The 22,645-nt window shown below is 42.5% G+C and overlaps 1 protein-coding gene across 7 annotated transcripts in view; it reads left to right on the forward strand.

Annotated features, from left to right (window-relative positions):
* DENND2B (DENN domain containing 2B) overlaps nt 1–22,645 on the forward strand; it is a 177,704-nt gene that overhangs the window by 125,391 nt on the left and 29,668 nt on the right. For all 7 annotated transcript variants that reach the window (XM_074841776.1, XM_074841779.1, XM_074841778.1 and 4 more), the window contains 7 exons: nt 165–380; nt 3,232–3,328; nt 4,256–4,300; nt 6,633–6,817; nt 7,472–7,581; nt 9,772–9,841; nt 19,431–19,508. In XM_074841776.1, the coding sequence (XP_074697877.1) occupies nt 165–380; nt 3,232–3,328; nt 4,256–4,300; nt 6,633–6,817; nt 7,472–7,581; nt 9,772–9,841; nt 19,431–19,508 (801 nt within the window). The remainder of the gene's footprint in view (nt 1–164; nt 381–3,231; nt 3,329–4,255; nt 4,301–6,632; nt 6,818–7,471; nt 7,582–9,771; nt 9,842–19,430; nt 19,509–22,645) is intronic.

Raw genomic sequence — 22,645 nt, forward strand, 5'->3', positions numbered from 1 at the left:
GTCCCTTTGTTTTAACTTTAAACCCTCTCTTCGCACGTATCCCGCAGAGCAGTGGCTCACCTGGTGTGATGTCCTTGTGTAGCCACCACTCACTCACAAAGACCTGCTTCTGCACTAAGTGTTGCTGAGGAGGGGAAGAGCTCATGCTGTTCTTGTTCCTGCAGCTACCTTCGAAGCCCAGCAGCCAGTCTCTGCGCATCGGGAACTGGTCAGAAAGGAAGAGCCACCGCTTACCACGGCTGCCCAAGCGGCACAGCCACGATGACATGCTGCTGCTGGCTCAGCTTGGCATTCCCTCCTCCCCTTCCAGCCTCAATGAGGACAGCCTGAGTACCACAAGTGAGCTGCTGTCTACACGGCGGGCCAGGAGGATCCCAAAGGTACTGGCAGGGTGACGAGGCTCATGCTGAGGATAGGTCACCTGTCTGCAAGAGCCTGCAAAATTCTATCCAGCCTTTAGCGGGATCTTTCTGTATCCTAAGGAAAATTGAGAATAAAACAGAAACAGTAACTCTCAGGAGCCAAGACTTACTTCTTTTTCACATACAGCTGTACTGTCAAAATCCCTTCCCTAGAAGTGGGTAACTCTGCCCTCGTACAAGAGCAGTGAACATCAGATTGCCATCTTTGCACAGAGTGGATTTTAAGCCAGTTCTGTTTTCCACACGTTTCTTTAAGCTCTGTGGGCCAGAGCATTGTTGTGTACTTAACTTTAGCATTTTGAATGGGTGATGGCCAAGCAATTATTTCTAACATGCAGCAGCATCTGAAGTGTTTTTTTTTCACCATCATTTGTTTACCTATCTCAGGAAAATAACTGTTATTGGCCTAATATGTTTCCCGTCATTTACTCACAACCTACCCCATCCTGATAACCCTGTTGTCTTGATGGATTTGAAGTAAAAATTAATTTTCCATTTTTCAAGGAGTTTTCCAATACAGAATGGGATGTGACAAAACCCCAAGCCACCAAACAACAACAAAACCCCCAACAAACCTTTCCTAGTACAATAGCAACAGAGAGAGGGAGAACTGCCAATATATTTATTTTTGGCTTGTGAACAAAGTTGATTTTTACTGTACATTCAGCTCTTCCCTGTTCTTATTAGAGAGCATATTTTAAAGGACATGGTTGTAAATACTGTGAGTAGCAGGAGATTTTTATGTTCCTGTCAATTAGTCTGAAATTCTGTCTAAGCAGGAAACAAACAAAAAGGAGGAAATTAATCCTACATCCTTAATATTTACTGTATTTTTACTTCCTTGGAATATACTATTTTACTGCACAAACGAGCATACATCTGTGAAGGAAGTTACAGAGTAACTTACAGAGTAGATTACTATTTGGTTTTGAGTAAAACTTGGAAAGTTTGGCTGTTAGTTTTACACCCAACTTTTTTTTTTTTTTATTTAAGGGACAGACATTCTCCTTATATGAAATTACGTTTTCAGCATATGAATGTTCATAGTTTTATCATGAATCTTATGATAATTTCTATTTTTGACCTCTCCAGCTCCTAGAATCACATATTACTGGAAAATCTCAGGTTTTTATTGAGAAAATGTTTGTTATTAGAGGGAATAACTAGAACCTGAGAAACTCTTGTTCCATACCAGCTCCAGTGATTCTTTGTGAAGCAATATGCAAATGCTTTAAACATCTGGGCTTTTCTCACCACACCGCAGGTATTTTACCCCTGGTGAAGTAGCTCAAGCAGAAAAAGTGCCAAGCAGCACAGCGAGAGGAGTGAGCAATCCCAGCAAGACCCCTCACTCCTGGTTCCTGGTGCCTTGTTTATTGCTTACGTGCAGGAGTTTCTGGGCCAGTGCATGTGCTGGAGCTGGGCAGGGTTTCATCCTGCTGACTCTGCCGTGGTGCTGGGCAGATTCCTGGCAGGCAGAGCCAGGTGCACGGCTGCAAGCAGAAAAGTTCCACCTGAGCCTTGCTGGTGGGATGCCCATGGCTCAGCACGTAGAAGCAAAATCCCTGACACTGCTTCAAGTGGGAGAACAAGCGAGGATTTTAACTCTTCAAACTGTCCATTCTGGGCCAGACCTTCTTCCTCTGTTGTAGGGATTGCATGAGGTTTTGTTCCAGTTTGTGCTCTGTTACTGACTTTCTACTGTGTCTACAGTGAATTAGTTTCTCTCACTGAGTTTATTTCTCTCTGCAAGCTGAGGTAAAACACCTGTTGCAAAATGCATTATAGTTCTATGAGTAAAGCTGCTATGGAATGAAATATACTATTCCTGGCTCATAAAACATTATGAAGATTAATTGTTACATATTTAGGACTCTCCAGAAGTTATAATATTCTGTTTAATTATGAATTCTTAGTAATCCCAACCTCCTGTTGAAGACACTAAACACAAGTTATCTCACTGATATTTTCCATCATCTCAGATTTTTTTTTAATAGACAGTTATCTGCATTAGTCCTCCTGAGGAAAATCATGAAGATGATTACCAGGAGTTGAAATTCTGGCTAGTGCTGGTTAAAGCCAGCTAAAGCCAGCACTAGTAGCTAACTTCAAAATACTTTTGTAGATAAGGATAAGATTGGAGACAGTAGATAGAACACCTCTGAACTAAGGTAAGTACAGCACAAGTTGGAAGTGGAAGGGAGGAGAAATCCATATGGGCCAGATCCTTAGCTGTTATGATACAGCTTCAGCTGTTTCACTCTGTAGCTGAAAAAGGCTTTAAAAAGTCAGAGCTATCTCCTTCTGTGCTTATTTGAACACACTAATTCAGAGAGATGCTAACACATGTGTTACTCCTATATTCAATGTGATCTTAAGATCCATGAGAGTTTGGCAAAGTTGGATAACGGATCACTGTTACTTAGTGCAAGTGAAGAGATTAACAATGGCATAGAGAGAGAGGAATGAGGTAGTAGAGGATAACAGCTACCTTTGAATCCTCAGGCTCATTGTGCTTTTATTGCAAATATCTATGAGGTTTTTGAAAATAGAAATCAGGTTTCTGAGTTATTTAATCATTTTTTAAAAATATGTCCATAGGTAAAGGAGTGAGGTTAAAAATAAGTGATTCAAACAAATGGGATTCAAAATGAGAGAGATAAGAAATGCCTTTTGAAATAGTAGAGGCTTTGGGGGGTTCAGCTGGCCTGTCATCCATGGTCAAATTCTTTGTTTGGATAGATTTATTAAAAGTCTTCTGGCAGAGAAGTGTTTGGTTTTACTGATTCCTCATTTTCTTATTTTACAGCTTGTACAAAGAATCAATTCCATTTACAGTGCAAAAAGAGGAAAAAAACGACTGAAGAAACTTTCTATGTCCAATATTGAGACAGCATCCCTACGAGGTATGTTACAAACGTCATGGTTCAGTGAATCCATTTGAACGTTACAAGAGTAACAGATTCCCTTCTTTCGTCCACATCTACCCCAGGCTTTGTTTAGAACTTTTGTCTATGAACAACTTTCTGTCTGCAAGAGGAGAAAATGGGGATGAGCTAAAAAATAAATGGGATTCTCAGCATTGTCTATCCTATTAATCCCATGATCAGCTAGACTTACCCAGCTGCTTCTTTAGTTCACTTCTTGAGTAATTTGCATCTCTAAGTTTTGTCCAAAATTCACAGTTTTGACCTTGTAATTCATTCATGCTTTTTTCTGGCGTGTGAATGTAACTCACACTGTGCTTCAGACTGCTTCTGAAAAAGCAGGGGCCAAAAAGACATTCAGGCCATGTTTGTAGTGGGAGCAAAATAGAGCTTTAATGCAAGTACACCTCAGAAATGAGGTTGCCATAAGGTTACTTTTGCATGTTACTCTCACTCAGTTTGTGAGTTCTGGTGATTGAAAATGTTGCCCAGACAGACAAAGCTCATGAGGTTTACTTTGACTTCTCAAGTGCTGCGTAACATTTTTTTGGAAAAAATTAAAGTCTGAAAAAGAAGTGGAAGGGTTAAAATCCATTTTCCAAATGACACATTCACCTCTGTAGCTCAGCATAGATGGGGGTTCAGTGCAACCAGTTGCTGTTATGGAGAATGAATTTTGCACTTGCATCAAAACAAAGCTCTTATTCTCAAGCAGTATTGAAACTTAATCCAAGGAAAATGCAATATAAGAAGTCATTCAAGCTGTTTATTTCAAGATATTTTAAAACTGAGGAGAGACCATGAGTGGATCACAGGCTGCGTGAGCTATGTTTTTTCCCGATTTCACCATGGTAAACTGAGTTTGCTTTCGTTTTGTGTTAACTGATCCCTCTATCTCCTTTGCAGATGAGAACAGTGAGAGTGAGAGTGACTCAGACGACAGGTTTAAAGGTAAGGGATCAGCCTTCAATAACTTCTAGTCAGCCACTGTCACAGACCTTATCAACATACATTCTTCTGCTACTGCACGTTGTTCCTGTTCATGGCCTATATTTTCCATCCTGAACTATGCTAACTCCATTACTGCAGAGCTCACAAAGTTTCCAACACAGGAGCATGAATGTGGAAAGCAAGGACAAAATGAGCTGTGAGGATCTAACAAGGATTTGGCAACTGTGTCATATAATGAAGAACAGGACCTTTGATAGATCTGCTTTGTCAGCCGCTTCACAGATGCTGATGTTTTCCAGACTGACTACTGGGTGCAAACTTAGAGGGATGAGATTGGATAAATATGCTCTCTTCTTCTTATTCATACACTGCTTTAAGTGTTTACTGCTAGCTGCTGTTGGAGGCAAGATTCTGGGTCTGATCCAGCATAGCGGTTCTTATATTCTTTTATAAGTCTGCAGTCTCCAAATTGTAGAGATTCCTTTATCAGTGTACAGCACCTGCACAAACTCTGCTTGAGCCAGGCCAGTAAAAGTCCCTCATTTTCAAGAGTCCTGATACACAGAGAGGGCTATAAAAAAGTTGAAAGCAGCAACAACAGATTTTATTACTAAAAACCTATCATGTTATTAGTGAGGGGGGAAAAAAACCAAGAGTGCAGAGCTGTGGTTATAAGATAAGGGGCAAGCAGTCATGTCTATCTACTGCAGATGTCACCTGCTTGCTGTTCATGCAGGAAAACTAGCTGGAAAAAATGTCTTCGAGAAAAAGATTTGTTCCAGATAGGTGGTGGTAAGACCACGCAAACCAGGCTGTATGCAACATTGTACAGTGATGTGTGGAAGAAGTCTCATTGCTCCTTTGTAGACAGGTACCAGCCCAAAAAGCACTTTCAGTTCTGTTCCTCTTTGCATCAAAAAATGTAAGGGTTGCTTTTGCTCGTAGACTGTGAAAGAAGACAGACAGTGCCTGGCCTCTCTCTTGTTATTGGGAGGATATTCTGATTTCACTGGAAACTGGGAAGCTTTCTGCCCCGTTGTGGAACAGAGGACCTTCATTCTGCTGGCTCCCTAACCGACTGCTCCGGTGTGACCTTATATTTGCATTGATGCTCTTAGGGCATCCTGAGACAAAGATCCAGTTGTCATGTGTAACGTGACAGGATTCGCTGGGTCCCCATCTGTTGGGGTGAGGGGGGCTCTTTGGTTTCACCTCTTGCAAATATGAAGCACTGGCCAGCAATGTGGAGCTATCTCAAGGCAGGATGAGGCAGGTTATTTCTTGGGATATAGCTTCCCTAGTTGTGTGGTCAAACCAAGACCCAAGTGCTTTATCAAAATAATTTTTAATTTCTGTGTTGTTGAACCAGTTGTATGACATCTGGTCATCAAGGGGTTTTCCTTTCTGTCACTTACTGCTGTGATCAAGTGCTTGTGACATCTTATTTCCCTACCACGAGGGGCAGTCTGCCTTTTACAAACTGTGAGCAGTGTCAGTGAATATAGCCTTAAGGGATTGATACATGCTGCTAATCGTTCATTTGCCATCACACAGAGATCCTGGTGTGAAGAGGTGGGAAAAAGCATGCAGGAAGCTGGTTTTACTTAACTGTTTTCACTTATTGGTCTACCAGAACTGGTGATGATGTTACTGACTAGTCCAGCATAGATGTTTAGCAACAAGTTGCTGGATCAAGGCATATCTTTGAATTGGGACTGGACATGACCATGAATCTAAGATCTCCCCTCAATTGAATTAGCACAAGCAAAGCAATCCCACAGGAGGCAATTTGTACATCTTTACTTTCTTTCCCCCTTCCCTGGAGATCATTCCGTGGCTTGTATGCACTATGCCTGTGCTGTAGAGAAGGAGAAAACACACCTTCAGTGACTCTTAGCATAAAGCTGTGCTACGTAGGGACAGGCCACAGAACTGTTTTTCACCAATGTAAAGCAGGTCCAAGTCAGGCCTGAGATATGTCACCTTGGAGGCCCTAGTGCGTTTGCACACGCACATAAGGGCTTATAATCCACTCTTATGTGTGAAGAAGAAGCAGACCTTTGGCATGGTAACAGTTATGAACTGCAAATTATTTCAGTGACTTAGTGTTGCATCACTTCAGTACTTGGAGAGAGTTTTGATTTATGGGTGCAATTAGTGAGGGAGACTACAATATGAAGGTTTGCTTTTGAAAGGAGAACATGCTTGGAATAATATGCTGGCAAATTGAAAGTCCTTTGTGAACGACTGTGGCTTACACAAACACGTTACAGTCCCAGGTAATGATCGGTCTTTTTTTTTTTTCTTGTTTTTTTTTTTTTTTTAATGCTAGCTCATACCCAGCGTCTAGTACACATCCAGTCGATGTTGAAGAGGGCTCCAAGCTATCGAACCCTGGAACTGGAGCTGATTGAATGGCAGGAACGGGAGTTATTTGAGTATTTTGTGGTAGTGTCACTGAAAAAGAAGCCCTCTAAAAACACTTATCTCCCAGAAGTGACATATCAGTTTCCCAAGGTAAAAGAAAAATTCTTACTGACAGTTTATTCTAAGATCAATAAAGTGAATAAGTGGGAAGATTAATAGAAATCTATTTTTTTAAATGGAGTTAATCATTCAGCTTTCATAATTGTTCCAAAGCAATCTGTTATAAAGTGAAGGGCATAGAGAAGGTGACTGAAAGCTTTCGCCGTTTATAAATTCACCTTTTCCAGTGCTGAAGAGTTTGGCCTGATGGTAGGTGCTTTAAGGACTGTGTTTAAATTCAGTTTCTAAATATTTCACTTTTAACTCATTTTGGCTATATTAGGATTTGTTCCAAAACTCACTGAAGTCAATGGAAAGACTTTTGCTGATCTATGGCATTTCTCTTGTGCTCTTGCAGCAGAAAGGAATTTGAGTTAGGACTGTGTTTTAAGTGGCCGTTGTACAACAAGGGAGTTTCAGGCAATTTAAAAAAAACATGAAGAAAACCCACAACAGTGATTATTTCTATTGTGCTAGCATCTATAAGCCTGTCCTGGGGTCATGCCTCACTCTGCCAAGCACAAATAAAGAACAAGCTGATGTGCCCTTGCTCTTCAGAGCTCATTAGTAACCCCCCCGTCTTGAGAGGAGCTGTGAAGCTGGCACTAACAGTAACTGACTGAACCTCAATTTTCTGTCCCGCAGCTAGAAAGACCAACCAAGCAAATGCGTGAAGCGGAGGAGCGTCTCAAGGCTATCCCCCAGTTCTGCTTTCCTGATGCCAAGGACTGGCTCCCTGTCTCTGAATACAACAGGTAATCCCTCCGGTGTTCCTCTGCTGCACAGTGCTGATGGAGTGCATCTGGAGCAGCCACAGGCTCGCCGATGCCCAATTAAGGAAGTAGCAGTTTGAGTCTTGGCCACTTCAGGCTTGAGCAGCTGTATTTAATTTTTTTTTTTTTTTTAAAGTTCTGTATTATTTTTCTTCCCCATTCTGCCTGCCTACAGGCCTGTGTGGCTCAGGGGAAGAGGTTTGAAGGTTCCTCTCAGTGCTAAACCCAAAAGCATAAATGGAAGTATTTCAAATAAATCTTAAAAGAACAGAGCCCTGCCCACCACCTAGTCATTTACCCCAGAACGCTTGTCTAACATGGCAGGATACCTCTTCATTTGTCTCAAAGCAATGCTGTTCTGAGAACTTTTTAGGAGCCGAGCTTTATGCCAGCAGAGGGGCCCTATCTTCCTTCCCTTGGAGATGAATGACCACAGGAGAAGGGCAAAGGAAGGGAGAGCCAGGCTTGCATTTTCTTTTTCATTCAAAAGAAACCTCAAAAAATGTTTTTTTTTTTTTTTTCTCCCCTGCATCGATGTGTCAGAGCCTGTTGATCTGAAGGTGTAGAAGTAGTAGAATAGGCAGAAGGGATAGAATCACAGAATGGTTTGGGTTGGAAGGGACCTTTAAAGGTCATCTAGTCCAAACCCCCTGCCATGGGCAGGGACACCTTCTACTAGACCAGGTTGTTCAGAGCCCGTCCAACCTGACCTTGAATGTTTCTGGGTACAGGGCATCTACCATCTCTCTGGGCAACCTGTTCCAGTATTTCACCACCATCATTGGAAGACTTTTCTTCCTTATATCTAGTCTGGATCTACTGTCTTTCAGTTTAAAAGCATTGCCCCCTGTCCTTTTGCTACAGGCCCTATTAAAATGTCTGTCCCCATCTTTCTTAGAAGCCTCCTTTAAGTATTGAAAGGCCGCAATAAGGTCTCCCTGGAGCTTTCTCTTCTCCAGGCTGAACACCCCCAACTCTCTCAGCCTGTCCTCACAGGGGAGGTGCTCCAGGCCCCTGATCATTTTTGGGGCCTCCTCTGGACCTGCTCCAACAGGTCCATGTCTTTCTTGTACTGAGGACTCCAGAGCTGGATGCAGCACTGCAGGTGGGGTCTCCCCATATTCCCCTAGAATATGAGATGGCTTTTTAAGATGCATGGTCTGAGACGTGTAAATGAAGTAAGACTTGCTCAGAGTGTGTCTAGAGGGACTTTCAATGATGACAAGGAACTGGCACTCACCTGCAGGAATTACTGTAGCCAGGAATATGTATGGAACTTCTTATTGGCTTACGTATGGCACATGCAACATAACCATATTATATTCTGTGTTGCTTGGCTGTATTATTCAGTACGTGGAAGCACCTGAATAGTGACTTACTGAAAACACTGAAGGAGAAATGGACAACTGTGTGGGCAACATTGGCATGAGAAGCACAGCCCTGCCTACACAGCATTTCACATCTTTTGCTGTCACTCTTCTAGACAGACCCTTTGTGAGCCAATGTTTGTGAAACAAGATATCCCTCCCATATACAGCTGTAATTATATAAACCCTGGCATTCCAGCACAAAGAAAGTGTTTTATACAATGACATTTAAAACTTGCAAAACAGTCAGGAATATTTCTCAGTCCTGGCACAAATTCACAGACCAATCCCTTTACCTGTGCTGTAATTATAGTCTTAAACTGTTGTTTTACTCCTCTGTCACGAATGATACTTATCCTAGAGCTGGATTTTGGAAATCTGTGATGTTTCTGGATTAGCAAATGATTTCTTTATTCTTAGAGAATATCTAAGGTTCTCCCTTTAAGAGCAAAGCACAGTCCAAAGACGGGATCTAACTAAAAGGTAAGGGAGATAGAGCATTTGAATACTGCCCTCAAAGTCTGATTCTTGCGTTCCTTCTGCAGTACAAAGGGACTGCCATGTCACTGAAATGCAGCACCCATCTCTTCTTATAAGATAGCTAGATTGTCCACAACCATACAGATATTTTTTATCTACTGCTGATGGAATTTGTCCACAGAGTATGCCCAGATGATGGGCAGAGGAGAGAAGACCCTCCAATGGGTAAAATCTCTCACTGGATAAGGCAGTATCCCTTTCTAAATGATCTGCCTTGAAGCTATGCTGTAGTTCTGATAGTAACATCTGGGCTATTTTCTTCTAGTGAGACTTTCTCTTTCATGCTGACTGGGGAAGATGGGAGCCGGCGGTTTGGTTATTGCAGGAGACTGTTGGTAAGTACATCATCTTCACCTCAAAATGCAGAATTCAGTTTAAACAATCTCAAAACTGTAGTCTGAACTTAGAGGGTGTGTCTCATGGTTTTAAAAGAAATTGGAGTTACTTACTCTGAAATTTGGAAATGTAAGGAGCTCAAGTAAAATAAGAATTTGTAATGGCTGTCTCAATCAATCCCAAGTCTTGTAGGAAATTCATAAGAATGTGGAAAGTTTCTTGTGTGAGCACTTACTTTTTAAATTCTTTATATTACATGCTTTCAAGCAGAATGAGAAATACTGCAACACTGCAAACAAAGGCAAATGTGGTATTTCTAAACATTTGTGAGTAGCATTTATCTCTTGGACAGCTGCTTACATCTCTGAAGTACTCTGCCAGCACTGCCTAATCGGTCTGCAGCAGGGCTGTGATGTAGGTAAATAAGCCACCCTGTTGAGTAGGAGGGCAGCAGCAGTGGAGAGCACACCACCATCACCATTTGCTCAGCACCATGCAGTAAGCTGATGCCAGTGCCAGGAAGTCCAGGTCCTCAGGCTTCTTTTTAGTCCTCGTGACCAGGGGTGGTCAACTGGTGGTGCAGGAACCTGACTCAGCCTACCAAACAGTTTTGTCTCATCACTTGGAAAATCACTGGTCACCCGATAAATTGAGAGCATGGCAGAGAGAGAGAGTGTGTGTATGTGTGTGTGTATGTGTGTGTGTCTCGGGGTGGGGGGAGAAAACTGCACAAAGGCCTGCAAAGTGTATTAAGGCAGGTGAAGCACAGTGCAAACAGGGATTTTTCTGTCCATCCTGCAGGCCTGAGTGGATGGCAGCAAAGCATAAAGCAGTTGTTTTTCCTGCACTACCTTGTGCTGTTCACCTCTCAGATAGTTTTGGAGCTGGTTGTGAGTGACTAGGTGGGGAGCCATGGCTTTTGTACTGTTCACATGACATGCTGGAGAACTTACATGGATATTGGATGCTGCAGGAGCCTTCTGTGTACTCTCTGTGCAAAATGAATATCTGCAGCAGCATTGCAAACTTATAAATAGGTACCCCCTGTCTAAGAAGTAGGGACACTGGCACTTTTCCTTCCCTCTCTGGCATGATTTCTCATCCTTCCAAGCAGGGAGCACCTGCCTTCAGTAGCTTTCAGTGGCTTCCAGTAAACAGAGCAACTCACCGTCCTTAGAACAGCACTCTCCATCCTGCATGCTGCCTATGCCTGACCCTGCTCTTACCCTGCTCTTTGTCTATGGCAAAGCTCCTTGTCGTGCAGACAGCAGATGCTCTGTCTGGGAGGTATTGCTGTGTGTGGTTCCTCTATTTGTAAGAAGTTTCATTTAAACTAACATAACAGAAAACTTGTTTATCAATTCTGTGGGCGGTATTTGCCATAGGTAGCATCACAGAGACTTGCTTACTCTGTATAACACAGTGTGTAAGTGTGGGCCACAACAAGGTTTATATGTGGAAAGGAAATGTCAATGAAGGATTGTGTTGCAGTAAATCTAGGGCTGGTCAGGGGGTGATTCAGAGCTAAAGAAGTGGAGCACCTAGAAGGTATCTTTACTGGTGTAAATAAGCATGACAAGATGTAGGGCAGCAGTACAATTCAATTACTTTTAATGTGTTGTCATTTAAAAGGATATTAAGGTATATTTGGAAAAATAACAAAACCTCTGAAGATGTTGGCTGGAATATAAATTATGGAATGTTTTCACTCTACCAGGTAAAGCAAGTTTAAGACTTTTATTTTTCTGGGAATGTTAGGAAGTTTGGAGTCATGCACAGAACTTACATTTGTGAAATACAAAACAGTTGATCCTGGACCAGGCTGAGACTGACCTAATTAGCCACAATAAAAAAATGTATACACGGGAGTGTTGAATTAGTTTGTCAATGAAGGATTAACATTGGCTTTTTTTACTCACTTAAGGCTCAGTGAAATCCACCCTACATTAAAGGTGGCATAAAAATAGAACACTGACTTTCAGCTGGTGCAGAAGATAGGTTAGTGTAGTAGGAAATACTGGGAACAGAATTAAATCATTAATACACACTTTTATAGAAATGGTGTTCTGGGACAGCATTGGAGATGGCTTTTATCCTCCACTGGCTATGGCAAAAATCAATCAACCAGATAGCAAAACATAATTTAAAAAAGGAAAAAATAAGTACTGTCTTGCTAAATTTATCTAATAATTATAAAGCTGATCTGCTGCTGCTGTGGGAGGTCGCTTAATTCAGGACGTTTCATCCGATTCCAAAACCTGACAGGCAGAAGCTGACATGTCTCATCTCACTGGTAGAGCGCACCCAGCAGAGGAAAGTGGAGTGATACCAAAGTACTTTATCAGCTTGTCCTTTTCTGGGGCAAATCCTGCTGTGCCTTCTAAGAGCGAAACTGGCAAGTCTGGGGCTTAGAAGGAAAGAGGATTTTGGAAGCTGCAGAGAAGCATCTCAGCATTTCTCTGTCTGGGGAAATGGCAAAAGTAGCAGAGATCTACTGTTATTTGGATCCTGCAACTTCCTTCTGTCCTGCTGGGAGAAATGGTGGAACTGGGGTTGTTACCTGAAGTGTCTTCTCCATAGGGATCAGCTGTGCTTACAAGGCATAACAATTTCTTATCCCCTGCAAATGTCAGTGCATGGGTGGAACAGCCTCACTGATGTGTACCTCGGCGTGATATTTCTGTTTACAGTCCTGTGCACACTTTCTTATTTTATATATGCAAATACAGAGTTTGTACAGGCAACAAAGAGCAGGTAAATTCTGCAGGCACTGTTTATATGCTAGAGGCTTGGGTTCTAAAGCAGATTTTTGTATTTGGGTGTCCAATTTCCTGACCAGTTCCTGAAAGCTTCAGTCAGGGTGGCTCTGATGTCCAGGAGTGCACAGCATCTCCTCCAATTAGTCCCATTCCTGACCCACAAGTTCTGTCAAATGCAATAACCATAATTCGGGAACTACATGCAGTTTTTGGCAAACATTACATAAGAGAAAGGTGGGGCCATACTTTGTAATATAGAACCATAAGAAAACCCTAAAATCATTATAAACTGCTCTGCTTCAAGACAAGCCAACTGCTGTGAGGCTAATTCCTTAGAAAATATTCCCCAGCTGTCCTGGCAAGAGATGCTCTTGTAATACCCAGCGAGAGGTGTCTCACACCTTCTAGAGCATTTGGCAGTCCTCAGCAGTGGGCTCCATGGCTGCACGGGCCAACCAGCCTGACCCTGTGAGGGTGGCTATCTGTGTCTTCTGCGGAGGCTGCTGTTCTGATTCCTTTGTGCATGAAACAGTTTCTTTTTGTCAGCCTTGTTCTTCTTTGGCATGTTGTGATACGAACAAACTGCTCCATTTTTTCTTTTCTGCATTCAGATTTCAGATTCTTCCAGACCCTTTTTTTGGGGGGGTGTGTGCTAAACCCCTGCCAAAACTACCTCAAGGGATACAGTGACAATTATGTTCTGTTTGTACTACAAATCCTGTACAGTATCCCCTTTAAATGTATTTATATTGTTTTGTTTCATTTTGGAACAGGATTAGAATGGAATGTAACCTATTGTACCATAGCAAACAGTCTGCACTTTCATAGTTAGCATGAAGTTTTCCAGTTACATCTTGATACCTCCAAGGCAATCGTGTAGCAGCTTTCCTAGTGACCTGATGTGAGAAGTATGCATCTTCATATAAAAAGAAATGGGCCAATATATACTAGAGATATTAACTCTCACTACTGTGCCATTTTACTGCAAATAAGACATTTTTCTTTAACTCAGATTAATTTAACTTTCTTTTCCAAGCTAATGAATCCATCAACTTGCTAGGCTCTTTTCTAGAGCTGTTTGTGGGCTGTGGCTCTGTGATATGCACATGTCAGCAGCAAAGATGATTTGAGTGGTTCCTGCTGAGGGCTTAGCCTCACCTGGCCAGTCACGGCCCTCTCCAGTAGACGTGACAATGCCCTCGGTGCTATGGGGCAGCAACCTGGGTAGGGTTAGAAGGGAGAGCAGGAGCACAGGAACAGCAGGAGCACGTGGTGGGGAAGGAACAGGGGTAAAGCTGCTGTAGCGTGAATCTGAGTGTACCTTGGAAAATACAGATTTTTAATTTGGTTTAGTGTAGAATTTTGTTTTACTAATTGTCTTGATTTAATATGTTAAAAAATGGCTTTCTAAAGGGTGTGACCGAAGTCTTACCTGTTCTCTATCTGTGCAACCCACTAAGCTTGTGACCAGTAAAAGCACAGGGGATGTACGAGGATCACAATGGTGAAAGCAGGGACCTTCTCAGTGGGTTTCTGCTGACAGAGTCTCAGCTGCAAGACCCACCAGTACTGGAAAATCTGCAAAATTTTCCTTACTTGGAGGCTATGAACAGTCTCTGCAGCTCAGAAAGAGGGTGTAGACATCCAGAGAGATACCAGGCCTGTATCCTTTGGGAGGTGCTTGGATCCAGTGCAGCTCCTTGGCAGCCTGGGCTGTCAGCGGCCTTATGGCTGGGATCCACATCTGTGCCAGCCCCTGTCCCCTGGGACAGTCATGGCATGTAAGCTGCTGGTTTATGGGATCTTCACAAGCATCTTGGGATTTACTGCCATGGGAGTTGCTGCAGATGCTGAGGGGTGCTAGTTCTAGCCAGTGGGGTAATACTGGAGTATAAGATACTGCATCCTCAAAACAATGTCCTGCTGTTTGTTGCCACAGCTGGCAGCTGGTTCATGGGAAGAGTAGGACACACACTTCTATCATATAGGGCAGAAATCTGAGAAGACCCAGTTCTCAGAGCAGAAAGCTTGACAATATCAGAATTTTCTGGCTGGTAATTTTGTACTTGCAGAAATAAGATGAAAACTTTCAGGGTCTGTTTCACCCTATCCTACCTCTTTCTTCCCTCTCGCATAAAAAATGTTCCTCCACCACTTTTTAGGCTAAGACTAGTCAGCCCCAGGAGTCAGTGGAGGAGCAAATGCCTGAACATGAAGTGTGTACATTAAAACATGAGACAGTTGTTAGGTGGGACTAGTTCATCCTGCATTTACTGGGGCAGGAGAAGGGAATTCATTACACCGTGAAAGCAACTTTTGTGGGATGCAGACTAATGTTTATGGAACTGAAAAAAGCTCACTGGAAAACCTTTTCTTCCCCTTGCCTTCTTCCCTCCATCCTGCTCTGCCCCAAGCACCTTTGACAGCCCTGTGCACATTGGGTGCTCTGACATTAAAAGTTAACGTTTCGCATATAACAAGAAGACTTTAAGACAAGCTCTTGGATTTAAAACACCCACAGTTTTCTCATAGTCTGAATTTGGATTGACCCTAACAAGGAATCAGGAGCTGCCACAGAAGCTGGCTTGTGACTGACGTATTCATTTTAGACTCCCAACATTTGAATTGTTCTGATTCCTGACACCATTAAGGAACATCTCTGTTTCCAAGCCTTATCTAGTATGTGCAGAAAAATGTTCATGGGAGGCATCTCCTCTATCTTCTTGATGTCATACATTCAAGCTACGCACCCCATCAGCTTGTGTGTGGCTCTAATATAACTGAGCAGGAGGAATGTGCTGGGAGGTTATTCAGGAATACCATGTTTCCCTGTTTAAGCTTTGGATTGAATCTGCATCTTTCATTGTTCGAAGATCAAGACAGTCCTAGAGCCAGGTAGGATTAAAATAGTGTCCTTTTCACTCTCTTGCAGAAAGGAATGAATGTTACACAACATGCGTGTGAAAATGGCATTTGCATTGTCATTTAGAGTTAAACATTTTTATGTACTATCTCTGTTATATGATCATTGCCTTAATTACAGCTAATTGCAATTGAAGCATCTACAGTTCTGGTCTCAAAGGGAGCCCAGGGTGTCAGAAGCTTACGCAGAGCTAATGCACGTGCTTTGCAAAGGCCAGTTCCTTCAGACAACTCAGCTACTGCTGTGCATTTGTGATGGTCCTTTTTCACCTGGCCTTGGGGCAGCCCTTACTGCTTCCTCCAGTTTTCCAAATAATGCTCTCTGGTGAATCATTTAGAAGATCTCAGATGAGATGTTCTGTCCCATTTTGGGTAGGAAGGAGCACAGCCCTTCTGGAGTCTTCAGGTTGATGCTAGTCTGTTTCTTGCTGCACTTCTGCTACTTTGAGATGGCAGGTAGGACTGGTGCATGTTTCTCTTTCTTGCTGTTTGGTAGGTCTGGTTTTGCTGCCTTTCCTCTCCACACAGTGTATCTTCAGGTAGATGGGAGAAGCTGGGAGGAGAAGTGCAGGAGGAAAAATGTTATGTTTGGTCCCCACTGCTTTGGTTCCTCTGATGTCAGCATGCTGGGACTAGCATTCCCCAGTTATTTCTGGGGCTAGGAAACCAGGAGCTTTCCTGACACCCTGCAGCCTCCCCAGTATCTTGAAAAACCCAAACCACTGAATTATGTGTCTGAATGGCTGGCGAGTATGCAACTCTGCAAGGACAGCCTGCCCTGCTTTGAAAGCAGGCATGTACAGTGTGTGAGAGACTCTTAAGTGCTATGTCAGACTGGGAGGAGATCTCTGAAGCCTCCCCTAGATTTCAAGCACATGGGCAGGGAGGTGTGATTCGAAAGAGAAAAATGGCAGACTTATTTTCTGGAGCAAAAGCCTCCTGTTTCTCCTGCCAAAGCAGGTTTTAGAGTGAGCTTTAGTCAGTGAACTTCAGATTAAACTCACTATAAAAAAACCTGTCCTGAGCCACTTGTGGACCAGCCCTGATGCAGATTTCAGCTTCTCCATCTCATAGCCAAGTTTTTGTCAGTTTACGTTCATCCTCTTGGGAAACTGTCTCGTTATCAACAAAACTCATTAGCATTTTCATTTATGATACTGGACTAATGCTGAAAATATCCTGGGCTCCATGAAAACAAATTGAAAACAAATCAAAACCAAAACATCATCCTCGCCATTCCTCTTCTTCCAGGAGGAGGAGTGCAGTGCATCAAGGCAGAGTCACTCAGATGCCTTTCAGCTGTGCTGCTTTACCATACAGCTTCTCTAAACTGGACCTATTCATCGTGTGGAAGACTGAGCCTTGAAGGACATGACTGCAAAGCTTTGTAGCTGCATGTATGCTTGTAGAGCACAGCCTGCAACTTGGAAGCACTCTCTTCTGGGAAGAGAGTAGGTTAAACCAGTACTGTTGGCCAGACCCAGTGCCCAGGTCTCCCCTAGTGAAGAGAGATGAGTCCAGACAGAGAAGGGAGGAGTGTCATGTCCCGTATGATGTTTTTCTGGGAAAGAAGCAAAGTAAAGCGCAATGAGCAGGTGTTTCAGAGCCGTCTTTGAGGTGTAGGCTAATGGCTGAGAGGGGAGGTTATGTGAAGAGTTGCCAGTGTTAGAAATTTGAGAAGCCCTGCCCCTCAGAATGGCTCAGCCTGAGGCTTTTGCTTGCTGCCTCTTACAGATGATTTGTATGCATCTGGGAGGCTGTGCTGTTTGCAGGAAAAAGTCTCTGAAACAACAGAAAAGGATGTCCTATATGATGAGTGCAAGGAGGGAAGAATCCCAGCTCTCAGAGCCATGTAGCCTTTAAGACGTTTGAAAGCAATGATATTTCATAAAGGAGAATCTTTGAGTAAGTGCTAAGCAGTTATTGTTTCTGGTCTTATAGATGACCCAGGAATGTGATGTTTTTACTGGCACTCAGTGAGACAGCTCTCGATTGGGAGCTATCCAAGGCTCCTGGCATGGCTTCGGCATTCCTGCAGATTTGACACAATGATTTTAACCAAAATCCCACATGCTTGATATAATCACTCAGTGCCTTTAGAAAGGGTTTTATACCTAATATGGACAAAAAAGGGCTCTGCTTTTTCAGAGATGTGATGTGTAGTGAGCAGGTTTGGATCCAGAAATAGACTCATCTGTATTCACTTAGCTGTGGTATTTTTTTGTGGTCTTTATTATAACAGGCAGGCACCTGCTGACGGTCCCAAGTCTAGATTGCAATATTCAGATTTAAAAAGCACAGCTACCTCTCAATTTCTCTTGACTGACATCTGTGTGGCATGTAACTGTCAAACACTCCGTGGGGAAGTTAATCACTGTATTGGCAGAGTCTGATATGAGACAAAGATAAAAATACACTGTCCTTCTACGTGGATACAGAGGAGATGATCAGCCACTTTGGCTAAATGTACGAGTGGGCAGAAGCTGATGGAAACAGTGACTGAGCCTCTTTATCACAAAGTTGTTATTAATGGAGATGGTTTTGTCACTACTGCATATCAATAATGTACAGCTGCACAAAGAGGCCAAGTGATGCCAAGTGATTCTCTTACAGCTACTTTTCACTCCACTGCAGCACAAGCACAGCTGACTCCAGGAGATGCAAGAAAGTAGGCAGCCTCACCCATTGTCTCAGACCCCACTTTAAGCTTTTTGCTGCTGGGGTACTGGGGTTTGCTAGTGTACCTGCAGCCCTTCTGTGCCAAGATGGACATATCTCCTGGGCGAGGCAGCGCCAAGATTTCCATGTATTGTGTCTTGGGACTACATATGACTGCATCTGAAGTCAACAAGCTGCCTTATTAAAATTAGAGCCCCTAGGAAGTGTGTGCCTGCTGATCTGGTGAAAATCAGTTGCAACTACACAGAACTGGAATGCTGCATCACAGCTTGTTGAAAATACTGTGGGAAGCTGCTGTACACGGATGTCACTGCCATCTGTGTGCATTGTACACATGCAGGACACAGGCAGACCAGCTCTCTGCTCTGAGGACCTTGCCAGTGAGGATGGTTTTTCTAAAGTGCTCAGCATTGGCCTAATTCTACTTCTTTTCCAGTAAATAAGCTGAATCCAGCCAGCGGTTGTACCCGTTTTTCACACACAGTGCTGATGGGCCTTTCCCTGCAGTGGTATAGGCAGGGTTGCAGAGTCCAGCATGCTGAGGGCATACACATCAGTCATGCCAGTTTAAACCATTTCTTCTTTAGGAAATATCTTCAGTAGGATAGTTATAGAGGATGATCTTTATAGTTGTTTTTTTGGGGGGTGGGAGGGATGTGCGTCATTTATTCATGCTTGCCACTGTTTAAGTTATTTAAGAGTTTAATGTTTATCATGCATTAATCTGAGGAAGTTAATGATTTAGCTTATGCAGCTTGTCTTTATTTAGGTCTATGAGCTTGCTTTCTGTAAGTTGAGCTTTCTTTGAACATCATGGAGTGAGTGGGGAACTAAAGCCATCATAACCTCCCTTAGCATTGTAGTTCTCATCTTCCACCTCATCACCCCAGCATGGCCCCACTCCTCGTGCCGCAGCAGGAGCAGAGGACAGTGATAGCACAGGCATGAGTTACAGTTGTAGTTAAATGTGCTTTTATGGCTGCAAGCTGGAGTGATACTGGAATATAGCTCCAGTGCGCTGTGATTTCCAAAGTGGATAAGAACTATTTATGCTTTTTAGTTTCCTGTCTTATGGAAAAAATATGATGCTTTTCCAAGAGTAGCTATTTTGATGGAGAAACGGATAGTGAGAGATGTCACATGATGGCCAACTGTGTGATCAGAGAAGTGTATTTCCTTATGACTCCAAATTAATATGTAATTTCAATCTTCTTCTTACTGTTATCAGCCAAGTGGAAAAGGCCCACGCCTACCTGAAGTTTATTGTGTCATCAGCCGACTGGGGTGTTTTGACTTATTTTCCAAGGTAAGAAGATTTTTTTTTTTTTTTTAGAATTGCTTTTTAATTTGATTGTTTACTGAGACACATCCGCAGTGATGAACCAGACGAGAAGAATTTCTTCCTTTGATGGGAGATAACTGTATTTTACAGTTGCTGTTTTGGATATTCCATCCCTATTATTTGGTTTATCAAAGAATGTCTTATTACTTCTGTGACTGAGGCAGAACTTGATTCAAAAAACATCTGGGTGTCTGTATGATCTGGCTAACTGAAGTTTTTTCCGTTGTTTTCTAAAGCTGTTCTGTGCTGAGCTGTAATTCTTGGCATCTGCAGTTTGAATGATGGGCCAGTACCACTTTTACTCCAATACCCTGTGGAATGATGAGGTTAAGAAAAAAGATTATTTGATAAGTGAATTCTATATGCTTAACTCTATTGACGTGTTTTTTTATCCTAGGAAGCTAGGAAAGCATGGATAATCTTTTAATTGGCCTCCACATTAACAAATCCAAAGCTGTATTGTATGCTGATGTGGCTTACTTAGGTAATACATTTCTTAACACAAGAGTTTCAAGACATTACACAGGGCATTGCAGCTAAGCTGAGGGATTGAATAGCCATAGAAACAGTTAACTGCCAGTCTGCTCCAGAGCCATAAGCATTCTTCTTTTGTAAGACAAAAGGTTATTAAAATTAACTAGTAATAACATTTCTGATTGATTAACATTTAGAAATATCTCTCCAGCTGCCAGTTTAGGGCCTCCTAGTCCTCTGAGAATGTCCTGCAAAATCCAGTGCACACCTCAGAATATTGTATAGGATTTGCTGGTGATCTTGGAGAAAAATATGTCTAATGTCAAATAGCTGCCTTCCCCTTTTCCAATTTTGATACAGTGTTCATAGAAATATTGTTTTAATTTGCCAGAGATTTTCACTTCAGTTACAGGAAATCTCACAGAACTTAGACAGATTTTTCTTGTTCATTTGTATAGGAATAAAGTGGAAAAGAACAAGTAAATCATAGAAGTTAATAAAAATCATAGCATTTATATTATTCGTATGGTCTAATAATCGTACAGAATGTTATCTTCAAAGCAGTTTTCAAACTTTTCTAGATAAAACTTTGTTTAACACAAATCTTGTATGAAGAAAAACCATTGGATTGCAATAATTAATTGCAGTTCTGCTTCTGACATCTTTCATAAAGCTCTGAAATCAAGAGTTTATAACAGTGTCTCTTAAACATAATATGTATCTAAACACAGATATCTGTGAGCAAAGTGGAATGCATTGTTCTGGGAGGATAACACCGCTCACCAGATCTGTGGTATGGAGGGATGTCCTGAGGCTCTTTGCTTGCTTTTATGTTTTTATCTAATTTTGATAGTGCTCTAATTTTCAAAGGAAAATTTGGGAGAGGGGAAAAAAAAAAGGCAAAAAAATGGGGAAAAAAAAAAAAAAAATTTAAGTATTCTCCTTACAACCAAGTATCACTGCAGCTGAGGTATACATTCAGACAAGGAAGGTCATTGCACCACAATTGCAAATAATCTGCTTTCCCAGTTCAATCTGTAACTTGAAAAAAAAGTGTCTGATCGTCCAGCCAAAGTGAACCCAAAGTTGATGGGTGAGTGTAATTTCACTGGCTTCAGCAGGGGCTGTTCCCAGGCATTGTGGCGGGCTGGCCCTGGCCACACAGGTCTTGCCTTGCTGCTTTTGGTCTGTGTGGGAAGGAAGGCTCCCACCCAGTTGCATATTGGGCCCTGGATGGGGCCGTAACACACCTGTGCTCTTCTTCAATTACCAGGCTTGTGGAGGGGCTGGGCCACGAAAGGACCCTGTCCGTGCTGGAGTCTGGCCACAGCGGTGCTGCCCTGCAGAGGGCTGGTCACCGGTGCAGGGTGGGAGCAGGGTGTTTGGCAGCACGCAGGGCTGACTCCAGCCCGGGGCTGGATTTAGCACAGCTCTTCAGCACACACTCCAAGCACCGCATTTGGAAAGAAAGGGCTTGGACAGAACAGCTGTTAAATGAAGGAGGAAGATTTGAGCCTTAGCATCCCTGTTGGTTTTGAAGACAGATGTGGTGTGGATGGAGACAGAAGTTCTTGAAAAGTGAGACGGTCTCTTTTTCCAGCCTAGTAAAAGGAACCTGGGCTGTCCTAACTGATAAATCCAGTGAAACAGGAAAATGATCATGAGGGTGCACTTTGCTGAATTAGTCAAAACAAGCAACAGTTGTCTTTACAGAAAAATATGAGTGATGAAAGACCACAAGATATTAACCCTCGGATATTATTTATCAGAAAAGCAAAAGGAGTCCTGTTTTAAAATGTTTATCATCCTGTTTCTGATAACCTGTGTTATTTTAATCTTCCTCAAAGCCTTTTATGCTCACTGTTGTAATACCTACTGCTAAGACAGACGTGAGAACCACAGATATCTTTACTTCCAGCCAGTTCATTTGGTCATGGTTTCAACAGATGTTTTTGACCATTTTATCTCCTGAGATCTCTGCTGAACTTTTATTTAGTTTAAATGCTCCTTTTTATTTGTGTTGTGAAGGTTCTCGGAACAGGGGTATGACACACACACGGCTCCCACCTCCAGCAACATAAAACATCAAATAGTGACTGCAGAAGAGGAAATATGTGTTGGGCACACTACAGCTGCATGCCGGCAGTGTGCAGGAGCACTAAGGGACCCGGGGCATAGCCTTGGTTCATTACTGCTTCCTGTTTGGGTAGCTGTTTTTCTTTGGTGAGGATAGTTGTGCTGCAAATTACATCAAGAATGAAATTAATATCTTCATTTATGGTTATCTGCCACTTCCATGGACTGGAATGCAAGCTATGTATATGGGGTCAGCATTGCTTTAGTTAGGTCTTTACTGTGTTGCAAGGAGGAAGAGGAAACTATGCACCAATGAATGCCTCTGTTGGCATTTGGTGTCACTAGCTATCATAAGTCACCATGTTGTGCTTAAGTATCTTTTAATGTTCTGTTTCAGTGAAAAGCATTTCCAAGAGAAACAAGGGAAAATGCCTGGCTCAGACCCACTAACTCTTGTATGGCCTTTTGCTCTTGAGTGGTGGTTAAAAGATCACCATTTCAGGTCAAACCACTAACTGCTTTGAAGCTTGCTTTCTCGTCTTCTTTAGGTT

Source organism: Strix aluco, chromosome 16 (genome assembly GCF_031877795.1).
Source record: "Strix aluco isolate bStrAlu1 chromosome 16, bStrAlu1.hap1, whole genome shotgun sequence".
Lineage (NCBI taxonomy): Eukaryota > Metazoa > Chordata > Aves > Strigiformes > Strigidae > Strix > Strix aluco.